General features: G+C 33.7%; 1 protein-coding gene and 1 long non-coding RNA gene across 2 annotated transcripts in view; one reads left to right on the top strand and one right to left on the bottom strand.

The window, feature by feature from the left end:
* Window positions 1-21035, bottom strand: part of LOC123700020 (phosphatidylinositol 4-kinase alpha) — a 34220-nt gene that overhangs the window by 8027 nt on the left and 5158 nt on the right. The window contains exons 3-28 of the mRNA XM_045647111.1: window positions 20269-20993; window positions 20059-20172; window positions 19217-19394; window positions 18688-18741; window positions 17872-17972; window positions 17541-17691; window positions 15776-15968; window positions 15286-15396; window positions 14666-14839; window positions 13800-14010; window positions 12703-12814; window positions 10349-10622; window positions 10014-10115; window positions 9439-9640; window positions 8974-9111; window positions 8477-8581; window positions 6814-7005; window positions 6235-6454; window positions 5523-5723; window positions 3664-3796; window positions 3169-3243; window positions 2693-2922; window positions 2021-2151; window positions 1467-1613; window positions 979-1160; window positions 560-689 (exon numbers count right to left, since the gene is read on the bottom strand). Of these exons, the coding sequence (XP_045503067.1) occupies window positions 560-689; window positions 979-1160; window positions 1467-1613; window positions 2021-2151; window positions 2693-2922; window positions 3169-3243; window positions 3664-3796; window positions 5523-5723; window positions 6235-6454; window positions 6814-7005; window positions 8477-8581; window positions 8974-9111; window positions 9439-9640; window positions 10014-10115; window positions 10349-10622; window positions 12703-12814; window positions 13800-14010; window positions 14666-14839; window positions 15286-15396; window positions 15776-15968; window positions 17541-17691; window positions 17872-17972; window positions 18688-18741; window positions 19217-19394; window positions 20059-20172; window positions 20269-20993 (4586 nt within the window). The remainder of the gene's footprint in view (window positions 1-559; window positions 690-978; window positions 1161-1466; window positions 1614-2020; window positions 2152-2692; window positions 2923-3168; window positions 3244-3663; window positions 3797-5522; window positions 5724-6234; window positions 6455-6813; window positions 7006-8476; window positions 8582-8973; window positions 9112-9438; window positions 9641-10013; window positions 10116-10348; window positions 10623-12702; window positions 12815-13799; window positions 14011-14665; window positions 14840-15285; window positions 15397-15775; window positions 15969-17540; window positions 17692-17871; window positions 17973-18687; window positions 18742-19216; window positions 19395-20058; window positions 20173-20268; window positions 20994-21035) is intronic.
* Window positions 4003-4746, top strand: LOC123700021. The gene is made up of 2 exons (XR_006752590.1): window positions 4003-4053; window positions 4550-4746. It is a non-coding gene; the product is annotated as an uncharacterized LOC123700021 (long non-coding RNA).

Genomic DNA, 21035 nt, shown 5'->3' with positions numbered 1-21035 from the left:
TGAAATCTTTTGAAAATTCAACAGTTTTGTAACTTTCTTAATCGTTGGAAAATATTTCAAATTCGGAATGCTCGATATAATCACAAACGTCGTTAATATAAATTATGAATAGCAAGGGACCAAAGTAAGATCCCTGTGGCACCCCCATACAATATTATGATAATAAAAATTAGCACTGCTGAAGCATGCCCCCGCCAATCAGCCGTACCTACAACGATACTATTTTTGTAAGTGGCGCCGCGTCACCGCTACGACAGGCGGTTGTCACCGCTCACGCGCAGAATAGAAATAATTACGACTTGAAAATATATTTTTGGTTTATGGAGATATCTTAACGATTTAGGTGTCCAATGAAAGGTCTATCCAAAAACATTGTTATTGCCGGTGATAACAAAGTCTTAGTACATTGAATAATATTATTTCATTCATAGGCACTTGTGTACTTGTAATTTTAAATATTTATTAACTACGTCATTTTCATTGCTGTGTATAAGGTTTTTCAAATAGCATTAACCTACAAATCTTTAAAAAAATTATTGATAATCTAATAAATAATTACCTCATGTGCATCGTTAAGTAGAGTTTCTGTAGTGACTAGGTATTTGAGTGCTTGTGGTACGTGACAGACGGCCGTTGGATGTGATTGCACCTTCCGCTTGATCTCCGCTACTATACCTTCGTTTTTAAGTCTGGAAACAATATTTTTTTTAATAGCCTCAAAAGAATCGTTTGAAAAAAAGTTGATTTTATTTTTTGGTATGTACTAAGATTCCCATTTTTTCACATAATTATTATAAGGCAGTATCGAAATATGTTATAACTTATTTGATTATCAAAATTCAGTTTATTAGAATTCAAGGCGAACTAATTTTCATCTATGGTACACAAATCATAGACAACAGTAAGTTATGTATTGTTTTTTTTTTTTCAGCGCAAACTGTGACAAATAAAACTAATTTCAAAATGTCACTTATGTACCTTTCAGGTAAAAACACAGCCAAAGTGGGGCTGATATCCCAAGCTAGTTTGGTATAATCTCTCCACGTGCGTTCCGTGTTCGGTTTCGACCGCCACGTCGCTATATTGTCTTCACCCGGTACCGCTTGCTCTGGCCTTCCGTGAGGATTGTGCCACGTGACTAAAAACTCGATTTCTACCGCCTGAAAATGTTTGTTTTATTTTTGTGTAAGGGCTGAATTTAAATAAAAAATCATGAGTAAAAGTCAATGTTTAATTCCACTGTAAAGCGGCAAATATGACATGCCGTCGCATTTTGATAACAAGATTAATTTTGATGTAAACAATCAAACCATCAACATACATTTCAAAAATTGAGTTTTAACATGTCATAAATACATGGCTTATATCCAAAACCAATCAATTAAATTTTAAATTTCTAACGGTTTAAATAATAACCGAAAACATCATAGAACAAGAAAATAACAGCATCAGTAAAAAAATCTCACCATCAATTCCAATATAAGGTTTCTCTTTTTCACATAATCTTTGACGAAAGGATCTTGAGTCTTCGTTGGAGGTTTCACACTTCTGTTCGACCTTTTGCCGGCGATACTGCCTGCCCCACTACTTAATGTTGTTGTTGACATTGGTACCTGAAATATACAAGTATGAAGAAAATAATGAAGTGAACTGTAATTGAAGTATTTTAAACATTAGCGAGCCGTTTTTTATATGTATTAAATAATAATAAACATAACATATTATGCACTTATTCATTTTTATATCATAGTGGCGTGTGCCTTTTTGACTAGGTTATACCATCAAATTTATGGTAAATGACGATTAAAACACTATAAACAACTAAACTCAATTGCCTATGAAAATGTCGAGCAGCATTGTATGAAAAATTAATTTAAATTAAATTCTTATTTCGATCCAGTCAAGATAAAAGCCTATTGTATCGCTCGTCAAAAAATGTTATGTATTATCTTACAAATTTCAGAAAAAATAATGGGACACAACAAGACATAATAATAAAATCTATATAAACTACACTTACCGTATTAATCCAGCCAGTAGTCTGTCTATTACCAATATCGCTGCTATTCACAGACGATCTATTGTCCGTCGGCGAGTTTGATGTGTACAAACTCTGTTGACTGTTAGGACCGTGCATGAGTTCAAAGTCCGCTGAAAAATTTTTAAAAGGTAAGAAGACCTTCTGGCAAGAAATGGCGCAGGATAGTCAAATGGAGGCTCTTATTGTCGGAGGCCAAGACTCACTTTGGGTCTCTGCGCTCTAGTAATAAGTGAAAGACCTTCTTATTTACTGTCTGAATTTTAGTTTCATAACTTGTTATATTATGTGAACAAAGAGTGATTAACGGATGTAATTGTTCCTATATCCCTGTTTGTAACATTTTTATTATCGATAAATATAAGCATTTTAATAAATTATTATTATTATCTTATTGCCTATTTAGTATTTTATCTACAAAAACAATATCTTTCTAACCCATTGAGCCCCGAGTGGCCCGATCTGACCACGACACAACAGATTTTCCATTGTGTCTGTGATTCCGGGGGCTGAGTTATTACAACACTGTTGTACTATAGACTGATCTGGCATTCCATCCGATAAACTAACTACCATAACCCTCATAATTCATACTCCTTTAGTTATAAAACTATATTTTAGCCGCCTTTTCTTTTAGCTTACAACAAAACTGACCTCCAATATCGCTGCTCTTCAAGTACTTCTTATCCGAGTGCATCAGTTGCCAGAACTTGATCAAGGAAATAATATCCTCTCTCAAAGCCCCCGCACCTTTGGCCGGGCACTGCAGGCCTCTGCAGAAGTAGTCTAAGCAAACAGAGTATACTCGTTCTCGGAGTATGTTCCTGGCTAAAGATCGGGGTAGTATATCCCCTTGGAGCAGGGATAGACCGCAGGATAGCAATCTGTGGAAATTTAATTGATAATGGAACAAAATTTTTTGAAAAAAAAAACTACTTATTAAAAAAAATATCTGCGAAAAAATTCCAAAAAATGTCAATGGTATTACGCTCTAAATCAATTGTGTTCGGTTACAATAAGTGTTTTCAAAATACTGAAAAATTATGACACATTATTTGCAAATAAACCAAATTACAATAATAAACTTTGTAATATTTATGTATGTTATCAGTTAAATCGTAAATACTTACTTAAAACGCACTCCAACAGCGTCTACGTGTCTGTTTATATGATCTCTCACATCACCTACAGTTATGGGTAAACTCCTGAAAATATATTTCATTTATAATAAATGGAGTTCAAAATACACCAATTTTCAATCAGGATAATAATTATAAGGGCATATTTTCACAAATGGATGGCTAGCGTATATTTTATAAGATTTATAACAGTAATTAAATACACATTGTAATCTAGACACATTAATAGTAAGAAACCAACACCGTATATCACAATACAAATACATAGTATTATAAACTAGCTTACCGCCCGCGGCTTCGCCCGCTTTGTCTAAAACCTAATAAATTATATACTAAAACCTTCCTCTTGAATCACTCTGTCTATTAAAAAAAAACCGCATTAAATTCCGTTGCGTAGTTTTAAAGATTTAAGCATACAAAGGGACATAGGGGCAGAGAAAGCGACTTTGTTTTATACTATGTAGTGATACTTCGATATCTACGTACCTGTGTAGAAGACTAGCCAACATTTCAACCTTCTCCAAGCTATTGTATTTGGCTGTTTCAGCAACTTCGCACAGATATCGAACCCATACAGCATGCGGCGCTACGAAGGGCGGACGGGGCTCTAGTTTTGCACCTATTAACAATGTTAAAGATAAAACCAATGATATTATATATAGAAACAAGAGGTAGATACGTTACCAACGCACCAAAACGTAAACCGTGAATTGGTCCTAATTGGGACCAGTGGAATCAGTCAGATTGTGACTTGTGACAGCGAACGTACATGCTGATATTAACGTTAAAATTATCAATAATGCCTTCTTGTGTGTTCAGAAAGTGCACAAATTACGATAGTAAAATAAAGAAAGATAGAGGAATATCATATCACAGGTAAATGTATTAAAATATTATAATTTTAGAGCAAAAATAACAATTTGCAATTATTAATGAATGACACTTGCTTGACACTTGTATTGAAATAATGAAAGGGATAAAACATTGCTTCAATCACTAGTGTGACAAAGCTAGCGCACACTGTGTTCAAAGATTATCATGTAGATACGATTATTGAAAATAAAACGGATAATTTATTAATTTCGATTTGGGTAAATACTTGATTATTTTTATATTTAAATCCACACAGTGCATGTAATTAACAAATATATCTATTTATTATATGTATACAATGAAATCGTGATGGCAAAAATGTTTGTTTGCAAAAATGATGTTGAATATACGTATACATTAAAGAAAAGATTATCGCTACTGACGAAAAATGCTATTTGCTTTTCTATAAATAGCTATTGAACATACATTTTATTTGTGTTTTAGATAAAAAAAGGCTTATACTTCATCCTTTCTTTTATTTCATACTTTTTTCATCTAGGCACCACTATTATTATATCCTACAAGTTGGAGTGATGACCTTGTACGGGTTCCGGGAACTGCCTTGAAACGAATAGCGTAAGATCGGTCCGTATGGAGTTCTATAAGGAGGACTATGCTCAGCAGTGGGTGTTTATCGGGTGAAATGATGATGACCGAAAACGAACACCACAGCTAGTAATAAATGCTTAATACAGTTATATCTCCAAAAAAGTTTTTTTCATTTTAATACAACTTCATAATAATAATTAAATAGTAAATGAAATTGTCACATTTGTTTACGTGTGCAGGAAACGTAACATCTATAACATTGAACCTTCTGTGTCGTTAGTCTATGCCAATTGCCATGGCAACTATTTGTTTATTTATATTTAATTGGTGAATTCTTGTGACTTTTGCTTACACCTGCGCGGAAGTGACAAACTATCTTTGTCTTTTTTGTTTATATCATTTTATTAGAGCCATCTCTCTTATACAGTCTGTCAATGTAATAAATTAAGTAAAATGAAACTTGTATTTGTGTGTGCCTGACACTGCATAGGAAGCATTTTTTTTGGATATCTTGTGAGTATATAACGTATCTATACATAAAATATCATTGGATAAAACCTAGTACATATGTTTAAATAATGCAAATTGTTGTTAAGATTATGATGATATGTGAAAATGAATACTATTGAAGGCTTTTCAATAAAATGTGTGAATTTTTAACACACGTTTTTTTATCGTTATAGATACGTTGTTCACGTTACAGAATGGCAATAAAAACATTTTTTGTAAAAATCAAAACTAAAAAACGAAACCCCGGTTATTTACCTTTTGCAGATTGAGGTTACTTAAAAAAGGGTAAATACAAAAATTTCAGGTAATACCTATAATTTTGCCATTAGAACATTTCTCGTGGATATAAAAGAAATCCTTACCTACTGACCATAAACTGGACATATTTCATACCAAAGTTATGTATTACGTACCTTCATACGCAGCCAGTGGGCTAATCTCATCCGCTTGTTTAGCAAACAACCCCATCTTCCTGTCCACAGTTGTCTGCCAAGCTGCGAACACTTCTTGTAACAATCTTAGTTCCAAATCTGGTCGGGATGTGGTCAGCCATTGCCAGCATTCCACTGCTGACGTCACTGCGTCCTCCGTGAATATGTCCACTTGTGACCAGGCTGGGAACAAAAATATAATATTTTTATTGTGATTGGAATATTGCGTAAAGTTAAGTTCATAACTTATTTATTATAAATAAAAAAATAATATAGGACTAATGTTGAACCTTGAACCTTGAAATAAAACCATTAATAACTTATAAAATAATTAATAACAAATTCAATGCATTTACGGTTATTATTATAAATTTTAGTAATGCTCAGCATCGATATGTAATAGAGATATGATCCGCTATTTTACTCCTACTAACTAACACAATCCTCCTGTCTCTTTTTCGCAAACAGCCAATTGTCGAGAACATCGTCAGGCAATGTTCTAAATTTGAATATTACTTACCAACGCTATGCAGCAGAGCGCGTGCTGTAGCCGACACGTAATTAGTGCTGATGGAGAATGTTCTAGCGTGCACGAGCAGCGCTGTACAGCGCCACAGTGCTGTACAGCGCTGTCTCACTGCCACTAGCACACTCCAAACAAACTACACATGTTCTAAATTCAAATTCCACTCACCAACGCTATGCAGCAGAGCGCGCGCTGTAGCCGACATGTAGTTGGTGCTGATGGAGAATGTTCTAGCGTGCACTAGCAGCGCTGTACAGCGCCACAGTGCTGTACGGTGCGCTGTCTCACTGCCGCTGGCGCAAGCTTCTTTAAGCGCTGTGTGTAAGCGGCTGCCGACCCGCCATAGAGCTGCTTCGCCACCGCCTTCGGCGGTTACTGACCCTGCGATCTGTTAAAAACAGGTATAAATTCATATTTTTTTGTTTGTTCGTTTGCATTTAGCAAATTTGTTAAATAGCCATGTAAAAACGCAGCACGCAGTAAACTTGCAACTTTATGTTAATAATAATAAAATTTATTTACTGTTAATTACATACAGTGTTAAGTTCTAATAAAGTGAGTCGGTTCAATAAGAAAGCATGTTCTGTATTTTTATTCTATACGGTATTTTTAGAAATTAAATCTATCTATCTTTATATATAATCTATCTTTTCTTAGATACAAGCCGTCGGATTGCAACATTATTCATACATAATTTTTTTGATTTTATTCAGTTTATTAATATTAATGAAATAAATATGTCGTCACCTCTCCAACATATCGACTCCTCTGCGACACTACCGCCAATAACGCCGCCGAATCTTGCGTCACACACGGCGGCCGTTTGTCTAACGCCGCTCGAGGCAATGGCGTCGACATTCTGTTTAAACCTGGGGCTCCTAATAAGGCTCCAATGGCGAGAGCTAGACCGCAGTGATGCCAGAGCGTTGAGTTTGGAACCTGGATTTAAATACACATCATAATGTAAAATGATCAAGGCCTTAATAGGGGCTAGCGACCCTGCTAGGTGATTTACAAGGCGGGATCGGGGGACCGGCGCGAATCTACCGTAGTAAAAGTACGTATAAAAATTTTAAAAAAATATTTGGATATGGAATCAAAATTTAAAACAACCATGCCCTGTGTTTCAATTTCATAAACACACTGTAAAAACACTACAATAATTGATGTTATATTGACTTTGTTTTGGTTTAAAGTCCAAAAATCGACCTTAGTTCATGAGATTTTTCCAAAAAACCTGATTGTAAAATAAACAAATTAAAACAACCCTTTATCATATTCGAAACTTTAATATACATTTTTGCACGCCTCATAAGCGAAGCGTTGAGGTGGGTACTACTGTCACTTCGCGCAAAACATCTGATTTTTCAAACTTAAAATGTCTTTATGTATCATACATTGCACTTGTAAGATAATACATACACACACATATTAAGAAAAAACACTATTTTTAACATTCATGATATTTTTGATGTCATTTTTGTTATTTAAACTAGTTAAAAAACAGTTTAAAAAAGTTCTGTCTTGGACGTCCGTGTGTCTGTATGTGCGGAGGATTTTCTTGTTAACACGATAGCGACCGAAATACTTTACTAATCGAGTCTTTTTTTTTCTCTTACGCTTGAGTATGCTCAGGAATAGAACCCTTTCATTTTTCAGGGTCTGGTTCGATGTGGTTTAATTGTTATTAAATAAACAAAAAAAAATATCGACTGTTCTCCATAATTTTAGTATATCTATATATATATTCTTTATTTTTTTTTTATATTTATAGTGTACTCAAAATTTACCATTATAAACTCGATTCTTTATACTATAAGCCAAGGTTTAAAAAAATAAGTTGGTAGTCAGTCTCTTAAACCTGCACAGTTTCACATCTAGGTGGGGCCACAAGAAAAATAGCTCAATTATTACGGTACCGCTTTCTTTACTTTTCCAACTGTTTTATTTTATTTCTTTTTTATATATTTTTTAGTGTACTCTTTATAAATAATCAATTTTATTGTAAAGGATGAGATTATGAGGCGTGCACTTTTGGATTTTCCAAACTATTTTTAGATATGTACATTAAGAATCTAAGAAGAAAAACGGTTATAACTAGAGTTAATTTTCGGTATTAAAAGGGAATTCTACCCGATTCAGGCCTTAAATTTGCACTCATTTTTTAAGGGAAGAAATATAGGAAAGAATTGGTAAGAGTTGAGAGAGTTGTCGATTACTATTATTTGAAATTTCTTTTACGGTCGCAGAAATAATTTTTTAATAACTGATTAGGACTATGATGAGATGGCGGTCAAATGTAAACGCTTACTTTTACAAGTCTCATTTATTTTCATTTTCTTAAGAGATAAAACATTTATTATATTTTTAGATGAAAACAAAGCAGGAGTTAGAATATCAAAGTATTTACCTGATTCAAATATTCCTGAAGATGCGATCTGGTCGACTGCGGCGCCCATTTCATTGCTTCTTTCACTATACCTTCACAGCGATCCGCGAAGTCTTTTACGATACACTGTAAAAAATAAAGATATTTACATAGGCAATCAAGAACATGAAACGGATAAACAAGGAAACTTATTAGATTATATTGCCATACTTAAGTTAAAACTAGCTTACCGCCCGCGGCTTCGCCCGCTTTGAATCAAACCTAATAAATTATACACTAAAGCCTTCCTATTGAATCACTCTATTTGTACTTAAAAAAAAACCGCATCAAAATCCGTTCCGTAGTTTTAAAGATTTAAGCATACAAAGGGACATAGGGACAGAAAAAACGACTTTGTTTTAAACAAAAATTATGTTCAAATATCGCTACAAGAAAAACGATTGTAACAGAAGTTTGTCACGACAAATATACTTTCAATGCATGTGTAAAAAGAGTCGAATCAATAAAATCTGAATTACCTCTCTTCCTTCTAATGTGTCTTGTAGTTGCAATGTAAAGTCTGTATCTGGTACTTTCAATAGCGGAGTCTCTTGATTCGGGTCCAATTCTAAGCTGAAGCTTAGTACTTGTAATATATCCAACATAGACCATAATACCTAGAAACATCTCATATTATTATAAGATAAATTTTCAATTCAAAAATTATTACCTCAGCTCAAACATATTAATGCTACACCCAGTACGAATTTCCTAACAAAAATATTTGTTTGAAAAATACCAAGAACATTTACAGACTACTGCTACTGTAGTTATTATACTTACTTCTAACATAAAATTAATTTAGAATTGCAGTAGAAGTAGCCGCTAATAATTCTCTGCGTAATAAAATAAATATTTTCGTAGAAAATTAGCTCCGTGTGAAGCATTCATATTTTTAGTCGTGGCATTATAAACAATAGACCTATTAATTAAACTTTACAGACCCGACAATTCCACAATAAATGCGGGAACCTATCAACCAACCCCGCCAACCATTTATCAGCTACCCGCCTTATTTGCTTGTGAATATGGTTGAAATTCACGAGCAAAAATTGTGCGTGCAGCTCTAATTCCCTCTCCCTTGATTCGTCCTTTACTTTCGCTGACATTACGTCTAGAAACTTCTGGAATACTTTGTCGCCCACGCTGTAAAAAGTTTGATGATATTAAGATTAAAAACGAAACATTTGGAAATTACGTGATATATTTTAACATGTTTTGTTTTTTTTTTCTCTTTTTGTTTTATTTTAAATCAAGCTTTTTCCAAGACGTGGTTCTTCACTTTAAAATAGGTGTTTTAATAATATTAAATAATTGAAAACATGTAAATGATAAAATTCGCATTATAGGTTGAATTAATTTTCAATATCCCTTCAAGTGCAGTATTTTTTATATTATAAAATATAATATTGTATTTACATATTATATGTATTTGGGTCAAAATTTGTTAAGCATTGAGTGATTGAATACATTCTCTGGAAATAATAATTCTAAAAGAATTAATATGAAAATATCTTACCTTGCAACACACTGCCACATACTGCTTTTGTCTTTTTGCAGCGCTGTGTCACTCAAATACTCTATAATCGGCTGCAAACTTGGCTCTGGAGAGTTTGCCACTCTGAAATATGTTTCATACTATTTATGTATTTGTAAGAGCAATTGAAATCACAAGACTTCACATTGACTAATAAAATTAACAATAATGACATTAATTCAATAATGTTTTTTTTTTTTCATAAAATACGATGTTATGATAAAGAAAAGGAAATTATGATGAGGCAAATTACATGCAGCATTTTATTGAATCCGTAAAATGTTATTAACAAAATAAAAAATATTCAATTTTAATACCTCAACGACTCCAGCCAATAGACGCTCAGTAGATACATACAGGGCGCAAACGTCAACTTATTCACGATCACCGTGACATCAGGCTGATGGTCTAACAGGTTCAGAATCTGGGTTTTCAACTCTTGCAGTTCGTTAATCGACACCGAATCGTTCCTTACCGCTGACGTGTATTGATATGTTCTCATTTCAGAACGTAAGGACGTCTGTGAGACGAGGTAAGGCGATTTCACGGCTATTTCCTTTACCCCAGCGTACCATTCTTGCGGCCATAGTCCTGGAGATTTGTGTATGATGTATTATAGCGCGAAATTTTATTGAATTTTACACGTGATTTATGTCATTTAACTTATCCATGTATTTAATTTTCAATTAACTAAAAATGGAAGCAAAAGGCTGAATGCCTAATGATTTGATAAAATGCGAAATAATATACATATATGGCAAATAAATATGACGTCACCTAGACAAATCCTTTACTGGATGTTCAGCAGTTAATAAATTGGATTGAATTGTACTACAATTTTAAGTGTTTTAATAAATCACGTGTAAAATCTTTTAGTATTCCATTGTTTAAAAAAAATAAAACGTAATTAGTCGTCGAAAACAAATCATTAGAAATAATATCTTGCTCTGTACACTGAAGCCGATACTATATACAAAAAACCGCCAATTAAATTGGACCAATATATACTTGCGGACATTGTAAACGTCACTCAAATACAAGCACAATTTTCCTACAAACAAAAAAAGGAGCTAACAAGGCATTCTAAAGTAAAAAGGACAAAAACCACTCGTAAATAAAACACTCACTACTTGGACAGAACGTTGTATTTCACACATTTCAATGTATACTGGTTGTTTAATGCCATGACTTGTAAGTTTTGCTATGCAAGCGTCCTCTAGCTTGGTTTTTTCTTGTGATATGGAAAACTTATAATTTTATAATGCAAATAGAATTTAGCTACGTCTAAATTGAAAGCGGGAAAAAAATATATTTAATTTTTTTCGAAATGTGTAAATTTTTTAATACTTTTTAACTGTAAAACGACTGTAAATCAAGAAAGGTATATTCCCTGTAATTTATTTGGGTGTGTCAATTTAAATAAACAAGATAATTGTATAAACAAACGATCTGTAAATTTCCATTGTATTGTGTTCTATAATATCTGTATAAATTATTATCGTTTGTATTGTCATAATGTTAAATTAATTGTAGTTAGATATAATTATTTTTCTTTTGTATTTTGATTTGAATTGTGTTAATAATGATTAAATTGTACTGTATAGCATAGTGGTGCTTTGGCGTGACTGTAAGCCACTATGTTCTTGAAATAAATAAATAAATAAAATCTTAATATATATAAATCTCGTGTCACAATGTTTGTCCTCAATGGACTCCTAAACCACTTAACCGATTATAATAAAATTCGCACACCATGTGCAGTTTTATCCAACTTGAGAGATAGGATAGGTTTTATTCCGGAAATCCCACGGGAAATGGAACTATGCGGGGTTTTCTCTGAAAACGCGGGCGAAGCTGCGGGCGGAAAGCTAGTAAATACGTATAGCAAAACTCCAAGTCACCACAACACATCAAACCAAACGACATAAATCTAAAACAACTCTATAAGCATCGTTACTCACGCTTTCGCATGGCTACAGGATTGGCCATAGAAGAAGAGACACATTAAAGTTTAAATATAAATCGAACATGTCACGGAGGCGGGTGAAATGTGCGTAATTGTGCGTACGCGACGCAAATTTACGTATAAATTTTAACTTATTTTTGTTCTAAACTAAATATTATATCAATCCAGTTTTAAATCCTTAAACTGACGTCAAAAACTTTCAATATGGAATTTAAATTAAGAAATAATGTTTCTAATCATCATATAATTTCTAGCATACGGATGATGAATTTTACAATAGAAGTATTATGGTTTTTATTAAATATCTATGACCTTATTTTTGTTTCTATACATTCGGTATCCCTCTTATTCGACAGCTCTGTGTCTTTCTAAACTAAAAACTCCTCAACTCATTCACTCGAGGCATAATTAAAAAGGCAAATCGTAATACTATATGAAACCTACAATTTGGATCGGCGGATTGAGAAAAAAGTTTTTTTTTCTATATTCTATACTATTTATTAACACGCACAACTACAACCACGCATCATCCGCCTTGATAATAAAGAAACTATAAAAACAGTAATATAATAGAGCACAGGTCATGTGTATATACTTAAAAATGGATAGTGCTTTAATACTAATTATAATTGGAATAGAGTTCAAATTCGAGCGACTTAAATTAGGGAAAATAAAACTAATATAAAACAATGGAATTATAATCACCTGATTCAGCGGCTGTGAAGCCCATTACGACGCAATACAACCAAAAGTCTTTGAAGAGCTTGTGCAGTCGTGGTTTGGGATTTTTTATTGGAGGCAATTTTTTGACGAGAACCTGTAACAGAAACATTTTTAAACATGAACGAATGTTCATTTCAAATATATTATTTTAAATATTTGTGAAGTAATATAAAACAAATGTTCCAAGTTGACCGTCGAATGAAAACGATGACGCCTTTAGTACGACGACGCATTCGCGTGCGGCAGCGAAACAACGAAAAATCTGTCAGTAGTGTGGCAGGTTTTCGCATATGATATGTCTCACTCTAGCACATAGATAGATGAAATAGTTGCGTCCTTGTCAGTATTGTTTCTCAAGGAACTGCGAAATGACCATTACACAGACGCATTGCGAAAAAGTTGCGAAAACATTGCTGTGTACTAACGTTCCGCAGATATTTCGCTACGCAGTAGTTTCGCAGAGATTCGCTGCCGCTCGCGAATGGTTCGGTGTACTAACGCCTTGATTCGTTTGAACGAAACGATACGAACAGCAACAAGAACAAAACGGTTGGTACGTACAGTACTCATATTTCACATCAGCTTTTAGACACAGTAGTCCTAAAGGAGATTTTCCTCTTATCTCTTCGGATCTTCCAGTAGACTTTCCTGATCACACTATCATCTAGCTGGCCACGAACACATTCCGACAAGAAATAAATATACCTTCACATTCACTTTTCTGACTCTATAAAAGAGTATATTTTCCATTCTTCTTTCCAACTTTTCTGAAGACTCTTCTTGTTACAAATTTAGCATCAAACTCACCGCTATAACAGATATAAGTACTCCCAGATTCCAGCTCGAGCAGCTCGAGCAGGCGAATGAGCAGCTCGTGCCTTGCATTCGTACCACACATGTTGACCATTAGTAAGAAGCCCATATTACAGCATATTCACTTACCCTTTTTGGCTGCATAAAAGGGGATTTTATCCACTCTTCTTTCTCAAAGTTTTCTTACCATTCACTTACCTTTTTGACTCCATAGAGGACAAATTTCTCTACACTTTTTTCTTACCCTTTCTGATTATCAAACTCACCGCTATAACAGGTATAAGCACGCCCAAGTTCCCAGCACTTCCAGAAGCCTTGAGCACAGGTGCCGGAGACCTGTCCGTAGCCCGCTCCCCCCCCAGCCCCAGCTGCACGAACAGCTCGAGCAGGCGGATGAGCAGCTCGTGCCGCGCGTTCGTGCCGCGAACGTTCGCCGCTATGTTCGCGAGCGCGTTCAGTACCGCGCCCGATACGTGACTGTAATGTGAATAAGGACGATTTAGTATCAATATTTGACTCTTTTGATGGTAGTGAAATAAAATGAGGATGTTAATTAAAACAAACACAAAAATAAGAATAACAGAATATAGAAACGAAAATATTAACGATGTTACTTTTGGTAAATATTAATTAAAAATAAATTTAATTAAATCTTATGTAATTGTTTCTTTAAAAGTTATACAATAAATTGTATGAAAATATTTTTCTTAACCGCTTTAATTACTGAGAACATACAAGTTTACAGAAAACTACAATATCCTCCAATCACTTCAACAAAACAACCTTTCACAGATCAAAAAAGAGCGTGTGTGCCGAGCACCCGTTCTGTACCCCTAGTGTGAGTTTGATCGAGTACGAAACGTTACTATCACGTCTGCGTCACAGCCGAATTAGTATGGGAAATCGAACAGCGCCCCTAGCGGACGTATGGGGAAGCTTTGATTCCCCATACAAATTTCGCTGTGACGCAGACGCGATAGTAACGTTTCTTACTCGATGAAAACTCACACTAGCCACACAGAAGTGAAATTTCTTTGGCAAGATTGACAACTATTCACGTATTGCCATGACGTTACCTTGAAATTTTATTCTCTACTTGCCTAAAGAAGTTTGATTTCAAAAACAAACTCACCGATACTGTTTTCTATCGTCAGTATGCTGATACGCAGCGCTGGCCGCCTCCACTGTGATGACTGTGAACATTCTCATGATCTCGTCGTGCGCTGGTCCTTCTGGGCTCGCTAGGGCCATACACCCTAATTGATCTACTATAAGTGTGTCTAGGGATGATGGTGAACGACATAACCTAAAAGTAACGGTTAAATCAGAAATTTATAAACATAGAATATTGTCGTTTGCGGGGGACACAATAAAATGTTTTATACAGATATGTAATAACTAGATACGGTTCAGAAAATTGTTAAGTATAAAGGAAATCACTCAAATAGTATGAAAATATCATATTTTTTACAACATTATAAACTGTATATACCTATACATTATACATGTATGGGGAATTTCAGCAACAATTATTTTCAACAAAGCCTGTAAAAAAATGTTCTTTCATTTTATTGAAAAAAAAGTTTCAAACAACAAAATAAACTAAAGTTGAATTTACAGCAAGCTGAAGATCTATACAAGAGAACAATTAAGAGTCGCCATTTATGCACAAATATTAAAATTTTCACAAACAATCCATTTAACATCTTGACCGAAATCGCGGGCACAACTTGTTTATAAAATTTCACTCACCTCTGTTGAAAGAATTGCAAAATGGTGTCCGTTGTCTTTGGTGTATCTTTCAACGCAACCGCGACGTGTCCCAACATTATTACGATATTTGTACTGATTAACGAGGACTCACTGAAACGGAACCATAACTTTGAATTATTTACTAGTTTCTAATATTACATTTAAATTACTGTCTAGCAATCAATTATATCTTTGCATTGCACCAATGGAAAATCAATTCACATTATCTTGGATTTCTATCAATATGGATTTGACAAATAAACTTTTTTCTAAGTTTAAAGCCTGCATTAATTACATCGAAAACTCAACAAAACGTTTTACACTTTTTTTGGTATATATTTATCAGTTTATCCAGTTTATTTTGCGACCAAACATGTGGTCTATCGCTGCGTCTCAAAGGGCATCTATTTAGATAGCAGCCTTAAAACTTAATTAGGACTACTCCAAGTAGCATTAAAATGTCAAAATTCTCTATTTCTATGAATATTACCTATCACTGGTCTCCGCAGTAAACAGTCTATTGCTAACAGAACCAACCAAAGCTGGTACACAATAAGGGTCCACAGACAATGCTGCATCTAGAGCTACACAGAGATTCTCTATTGCCGCGTCTCGAAGCTTCTCGAACGGTGTAGATTTCACTGGGGCTCCCGTATCCGTTACTCCTGGTACTTCTTTGTTTACTGGGAAATTTTATAATAATATTATATTATAACATATTATGTTAAAGAATTATGTAACTTGTAGAAATATTTGGGAATAAGTTCAAATTGTATAGAAATAATTGAGATATCTCAATATTATTCAATGAATTGGTAAAGTAAATAATATTTTAGTTTAAAGTTTATGCACCATGATTAAAAGTAAATTCTAAAAGTATGTTCAGAAATGTTACGTAACAACGCTAGCAAGAAATCTTCAAATTTTTAGAATGAATATCTCTTAAATGTTAAGAGGAGGCTGCCTAACATAATTTCTGGCACTGAGAGACCGGTTAGACCGCTACGGTGCTAACACAGCCGTAATAAAGTTGAATATCGCGTGCGCTCTTTGATTGCGTTCGAGCTGGAAACTAAATCTCGTAAGTCTCAATTCTTATTTCGTTTAGAACTAAAGTAATCATTGATCTAGAGAAAAAATATCTTCGGATTGGATAGTAAACTATATTTTCTTACTGTTAACATTTATTGCACGCCTCATAAGCGAAGCGTTGAGGTGGGTACTACTGTCACTTCGCGCAAAACATCTGATTTTTCAAACTTAAAATGTCTTTATGTATCATACATTGCACTTGTAAGATAATACATACACACACATATTAAGAAAAAACACTATTTTTAACGTTCATGATATTTTTGATGTCATTTTTGTTATTTAAACTAGTTAAAAAACAGTTTAAAAAAGTTCTGTCTTGGACGTCCGTGTGTCTGTATGTGCGGATCCTTTTTCTTGTTAACACGATAGCGACCGAAATACTTTACTAATCGAGTCTTTTTTTTTCTCTTACGCTTGAGTATGCTCAGGAATAGAACCCTTTCATTTTTCAGGGTCTGATTCGATGTGGTTTAATTGTTATTAAATAAACAAAAAAAATATCGACTTTTTTTTTTTTTTTTTATAGTGTACTCAAAATTCACCATTATAAACTCGATTCTTTATACTATAAGCCAAGGTTTAAAAAAATAAGTTGGTAGTCAGTCCCTTAAACCTGCGCAGTTTCACATCTAGGTGGGGCCACAAGAAAAATAGCTCAATTATTACGGTACCGCTTTCTTTACTTTTCCAAATGTTTTATTTTATTTCATTTTTATATTTATAGTCACGTACTCTTTATAAATAATCAATTTTATTGTAAAGGATGAGATTATGAGGCGTGCACTTTTGGATTTTCCAAACTATTTTAAACATAAAGTTCAAGTAAATCTTTAAAAAAATGTAATAATCCTTAAAAAAGGCATAATTTTTGAATAATAATTGAATCGAGCGAAAATGTTACAACTACGTAACTGTATTGTACATGGAAAGAAAAAGACCCAATAAATCGTATACTAAAGTTTCATTTTGATTGTATGTGTGACTGTTTCAGAATATTAATGCAAATTCACATAAACTTTAGGGAGCCTCCCCTTAAATTGACATAGGAGCAATATGAATAGGTTTGGGGCTAATGTAAAATTTGTTTTATTTTTTGTCCAGTCATTATGAGCTTATTTCAGAATTAAACGTTATAACTAGCGAATTATACATAAACTTACGCGTCGCCTTTATATGGTCTTTACCAGACCTCTCAAGTTCCAACTTGTGCAGTTTGAACAATATCGGCGATGGAGTGACCAAGAAGTCACGCAAGCAATAAATAGATGTATTTGCTATTGTTGGAAATTTTGTTGCTAATTTTCCGAGACCCTGTAAAATGCAAGATAGACGTTTATCCAAACTTTCAAATGACGCCATCTAGTGTTTAATTTATGTAAATTTTTTAGAAAGGACTTGAAATGAATAATAATTAAAGTCTAAACAAATTTGTCTTAATCATGTTCATCTTTACAATTTTAAGATTATTCAAATTCAAGACAGCTCACTTACCTCTAGACAAACCATAAGCAGCGGCATGTGCGCTAATATCAACTTGTGATTATGATTTGAATTGATTTTCTCTGTCAAACGACCACATAATGAATCGGCTCCTAAAATAAATATTAAATTATTAATATAAATGCTTCAGTTTTTTATAAATTCGTCTACGTGGTACATATCAAAACTCATTCACCTAACATTTCCTCTGATAACAGTAACAACTTACACGCGCATATATTTTAAATTTTAATCAAGTTAAGATTACTATCTCCTCTATCTTAACTAGCTCTTTAATTAAAAGATCGAATAATCCATAATAGCCTAAAACATTGCAGGTCGTTGTCCGACTCTGAACACTCGTAGAAGACTCCATACCATTTTTCGTCACATTCACTACACAGCCCACCCAAAGAACACATTCTTAATGACGCTTCTAATCAAACAACCAGACATTTCTTTTAAAATGCGCATATGAAATGTTATGAATGGTAACGAGATAGGACGTGGTTAGTTATTTATACAAGGTTGTGTCTCATCAATGAATGAATGAGTTAAATCCAGTGTAGTAACAGAAAATATCCAACTACCCTCTACTAACACAATACACAGCATTTTAAATTGTGTATAAAACAGGTCAATGGCCAAACAGGTTTACCATGATGTCTTATAGCAGTGTTATTTCGAGTGTGGGAAAGGGATGGCGATAGACAACCTATCACAGATCTAGCTATGTAGCGCTGTCACTTTTCCACACTAAAAATGCTATAAGACATAATGGTACGGGGGCAGTATTAGTCAATAGGGGAAACCCTCACACAATTGTACCTATTAATATCGTGAGAGCATTAATTAGAGCTGGAACATCATAGTCTTCATCCACTGTGTATGGATAAAATAAATATGTTAGATTTTGTTGTTTTAAAACCAATGAAAAATACAGATAAATAAGCGTTATGTTGGAAAGAGATAGCATTGGATTTAGTTTATTTATTTTCATAGATATCTTTGGTTGTGTTATCTTAAATAAATTTTGATTGAAAAATTGGCTGCAAATAAATAATCTAAATAAAAAAGCAATTGCCTCTTCTCTGTTGTTTCAAATAGATAGTTATAGACTCTAACTCAGTACAGGAAGTCAGATATAAATAATAAAAATTGAACATGACGATAAAATAGAATAAATGTTTGTTTCATTGAAATACATACTAAAACCAATCATAAATAAGTCTCTTACAAAAAGGCTTTCACTGTATATTTATATAATATAACACACAAAAAGACAAACTTTAGAATATTGGTTTATATAGTAGTAAGATAATATCTTTCTACAATTGGATAATAGTTCAATATTTACCTGTTTCATCACCAATAGCCCAAACCAATAAATCAACGCACGCCGAATTAGCCATAACGTTAACTTTGAACTTATTCACCGTGGCAAAGTTAGTTTCCCTATCTTCTTTCTCAGAGGCATCGTGGTGTCGACTCTGTAACTCTGTTTGACCACTGAGGAATAGGCATTTTACGAATTCCTGAAATATTGATTGAATTAATTATGAGGTATTAAAGCCAACAAAGGAAAGTTATAATAAAATAAAGTATGTTACATCGATACAGCAGTGTTAAAATAATGTGGCGTGTAGATAAACATTACTTTTTGTTTCAAATATTTGAACATTAAAGCCGTTCATTGAGAGTGATTTAAATTTAAATTCAATTAAATGAAATTGTAGAGTAGTAATGATGAATGAGCTACATTATTGCCAAAGATATTTCAAAATTATTTTAAAGGTGGATTACGATTGTTATGGTGTAAAATTTTGAGAAAAACTTTGTATGGAATTTGCTTTGTACTGTTTTTCCACCATTCATAAATAAAAATAAAACAATTTATGTCACGCTGTTAATAGCTTAACATTCGTGTGAGACACTGAAGGTCGGTAAGGCAATAATTAATTTAATTACAACTCTGTTACTATTGTCTATCAAAAACAGCTTACATAATAGGAGAAATAGATTTTTACATATGATAGCTTAATCTTTTTTAGGTCGGTAAAATTGGATGAATGTGTGACGTGGAAATTTTTAAAAACAATATCGCACGTAACAACACAATTTAAGAATATTCTATCATTTAAATGTTTATTAAATTGTGTAACTGTATATTTAAAGCATAGATTATTTATATTTATATACCTGTACATCCTTAGTAAATGGACCGGGTAAATCTTTTTGATTCTGAAGAATATCACGTAATAATGTCACCATAACTAAATTTAATGTTTCTGAAAACGATCTATAAGGAAATACCTGCAAGAAAAAATAATTTTAACCACAAGAAGTAGGATATAAGCATACAATTTTCAAAATAGAAGATATTGTATTTTTATGATTTTTAAGACTTACTTGTATTTGTCCAGATGCATGAATATCCTCTGCTTCTTCGTCCAAGAACGCCAAAAGCTCTCTCGTCAATAACTTTTTAGCCAACGACAATATCGACTGTAAGTACGTTACATAAAACGGAACGCTTATCCTCTTTTCAGGGGATTCCGGAAACCGCATGTACGGAAACTGGTTAAAACTAGATCCGAACTTGTGAAAGAAATACGTGGTCGGATCGTAAGGTACGGAGTGGTAACTCTGGAACGAGCTTCGTTTTAATGTACCGCAACCACTATCGACTGTGTCGCTGCCATTTTCAACAATGCTCTCAAAATTTGGGTTCAAATTCCCCGATAGAGAACGGGGTATAATTGGTCTGAATTGATTGAAACGCCTTTTCTTATCCAGCGTGGCGTATTCGAAATTCGGTTCTGGTTCTTTCGTTCTGACTGGGCTACTTGGTTGGGGAAATAATCGACATAATAGGGAAGGTTCGACCGTCGCATATCTGCCCATAGACCTCGACAATCCTATCAATATTGGTATTGTGCTCTTACACAGTTGCAGCTTTGATACTGTTTTGCTGTAGTCTTTGCTTTCGAAACACGTGATTATTATCTTTGTCAGATTTGACATGAGCTCAATTTGAGCTGTTGTGATTTCTTCGCGCAACGAAGGGTTCTTCGTGGCGACATCAGAGAGCAGTGTATTTAGACAGAAGCTAAATTTCTCTGACATAGGAATACCTGAAACAATGTCTTAGTGTAGAGGAATAATAAAAAGTTGCA

This window comes from Colias croceus, chromosome 19 (genome assembly GCF_905220415.1).
Source record: "Colias croceus chromosome 19, ilColCroc2.1".
NCBI lineage: Eukaryota > Metazoa > Arthropoda > Insecta > Lepidoptera > Pieridae > Colias > Colias croceus.
This window is presented reverse-complemented; position numbering and strand designations above follow the sequence as displayed.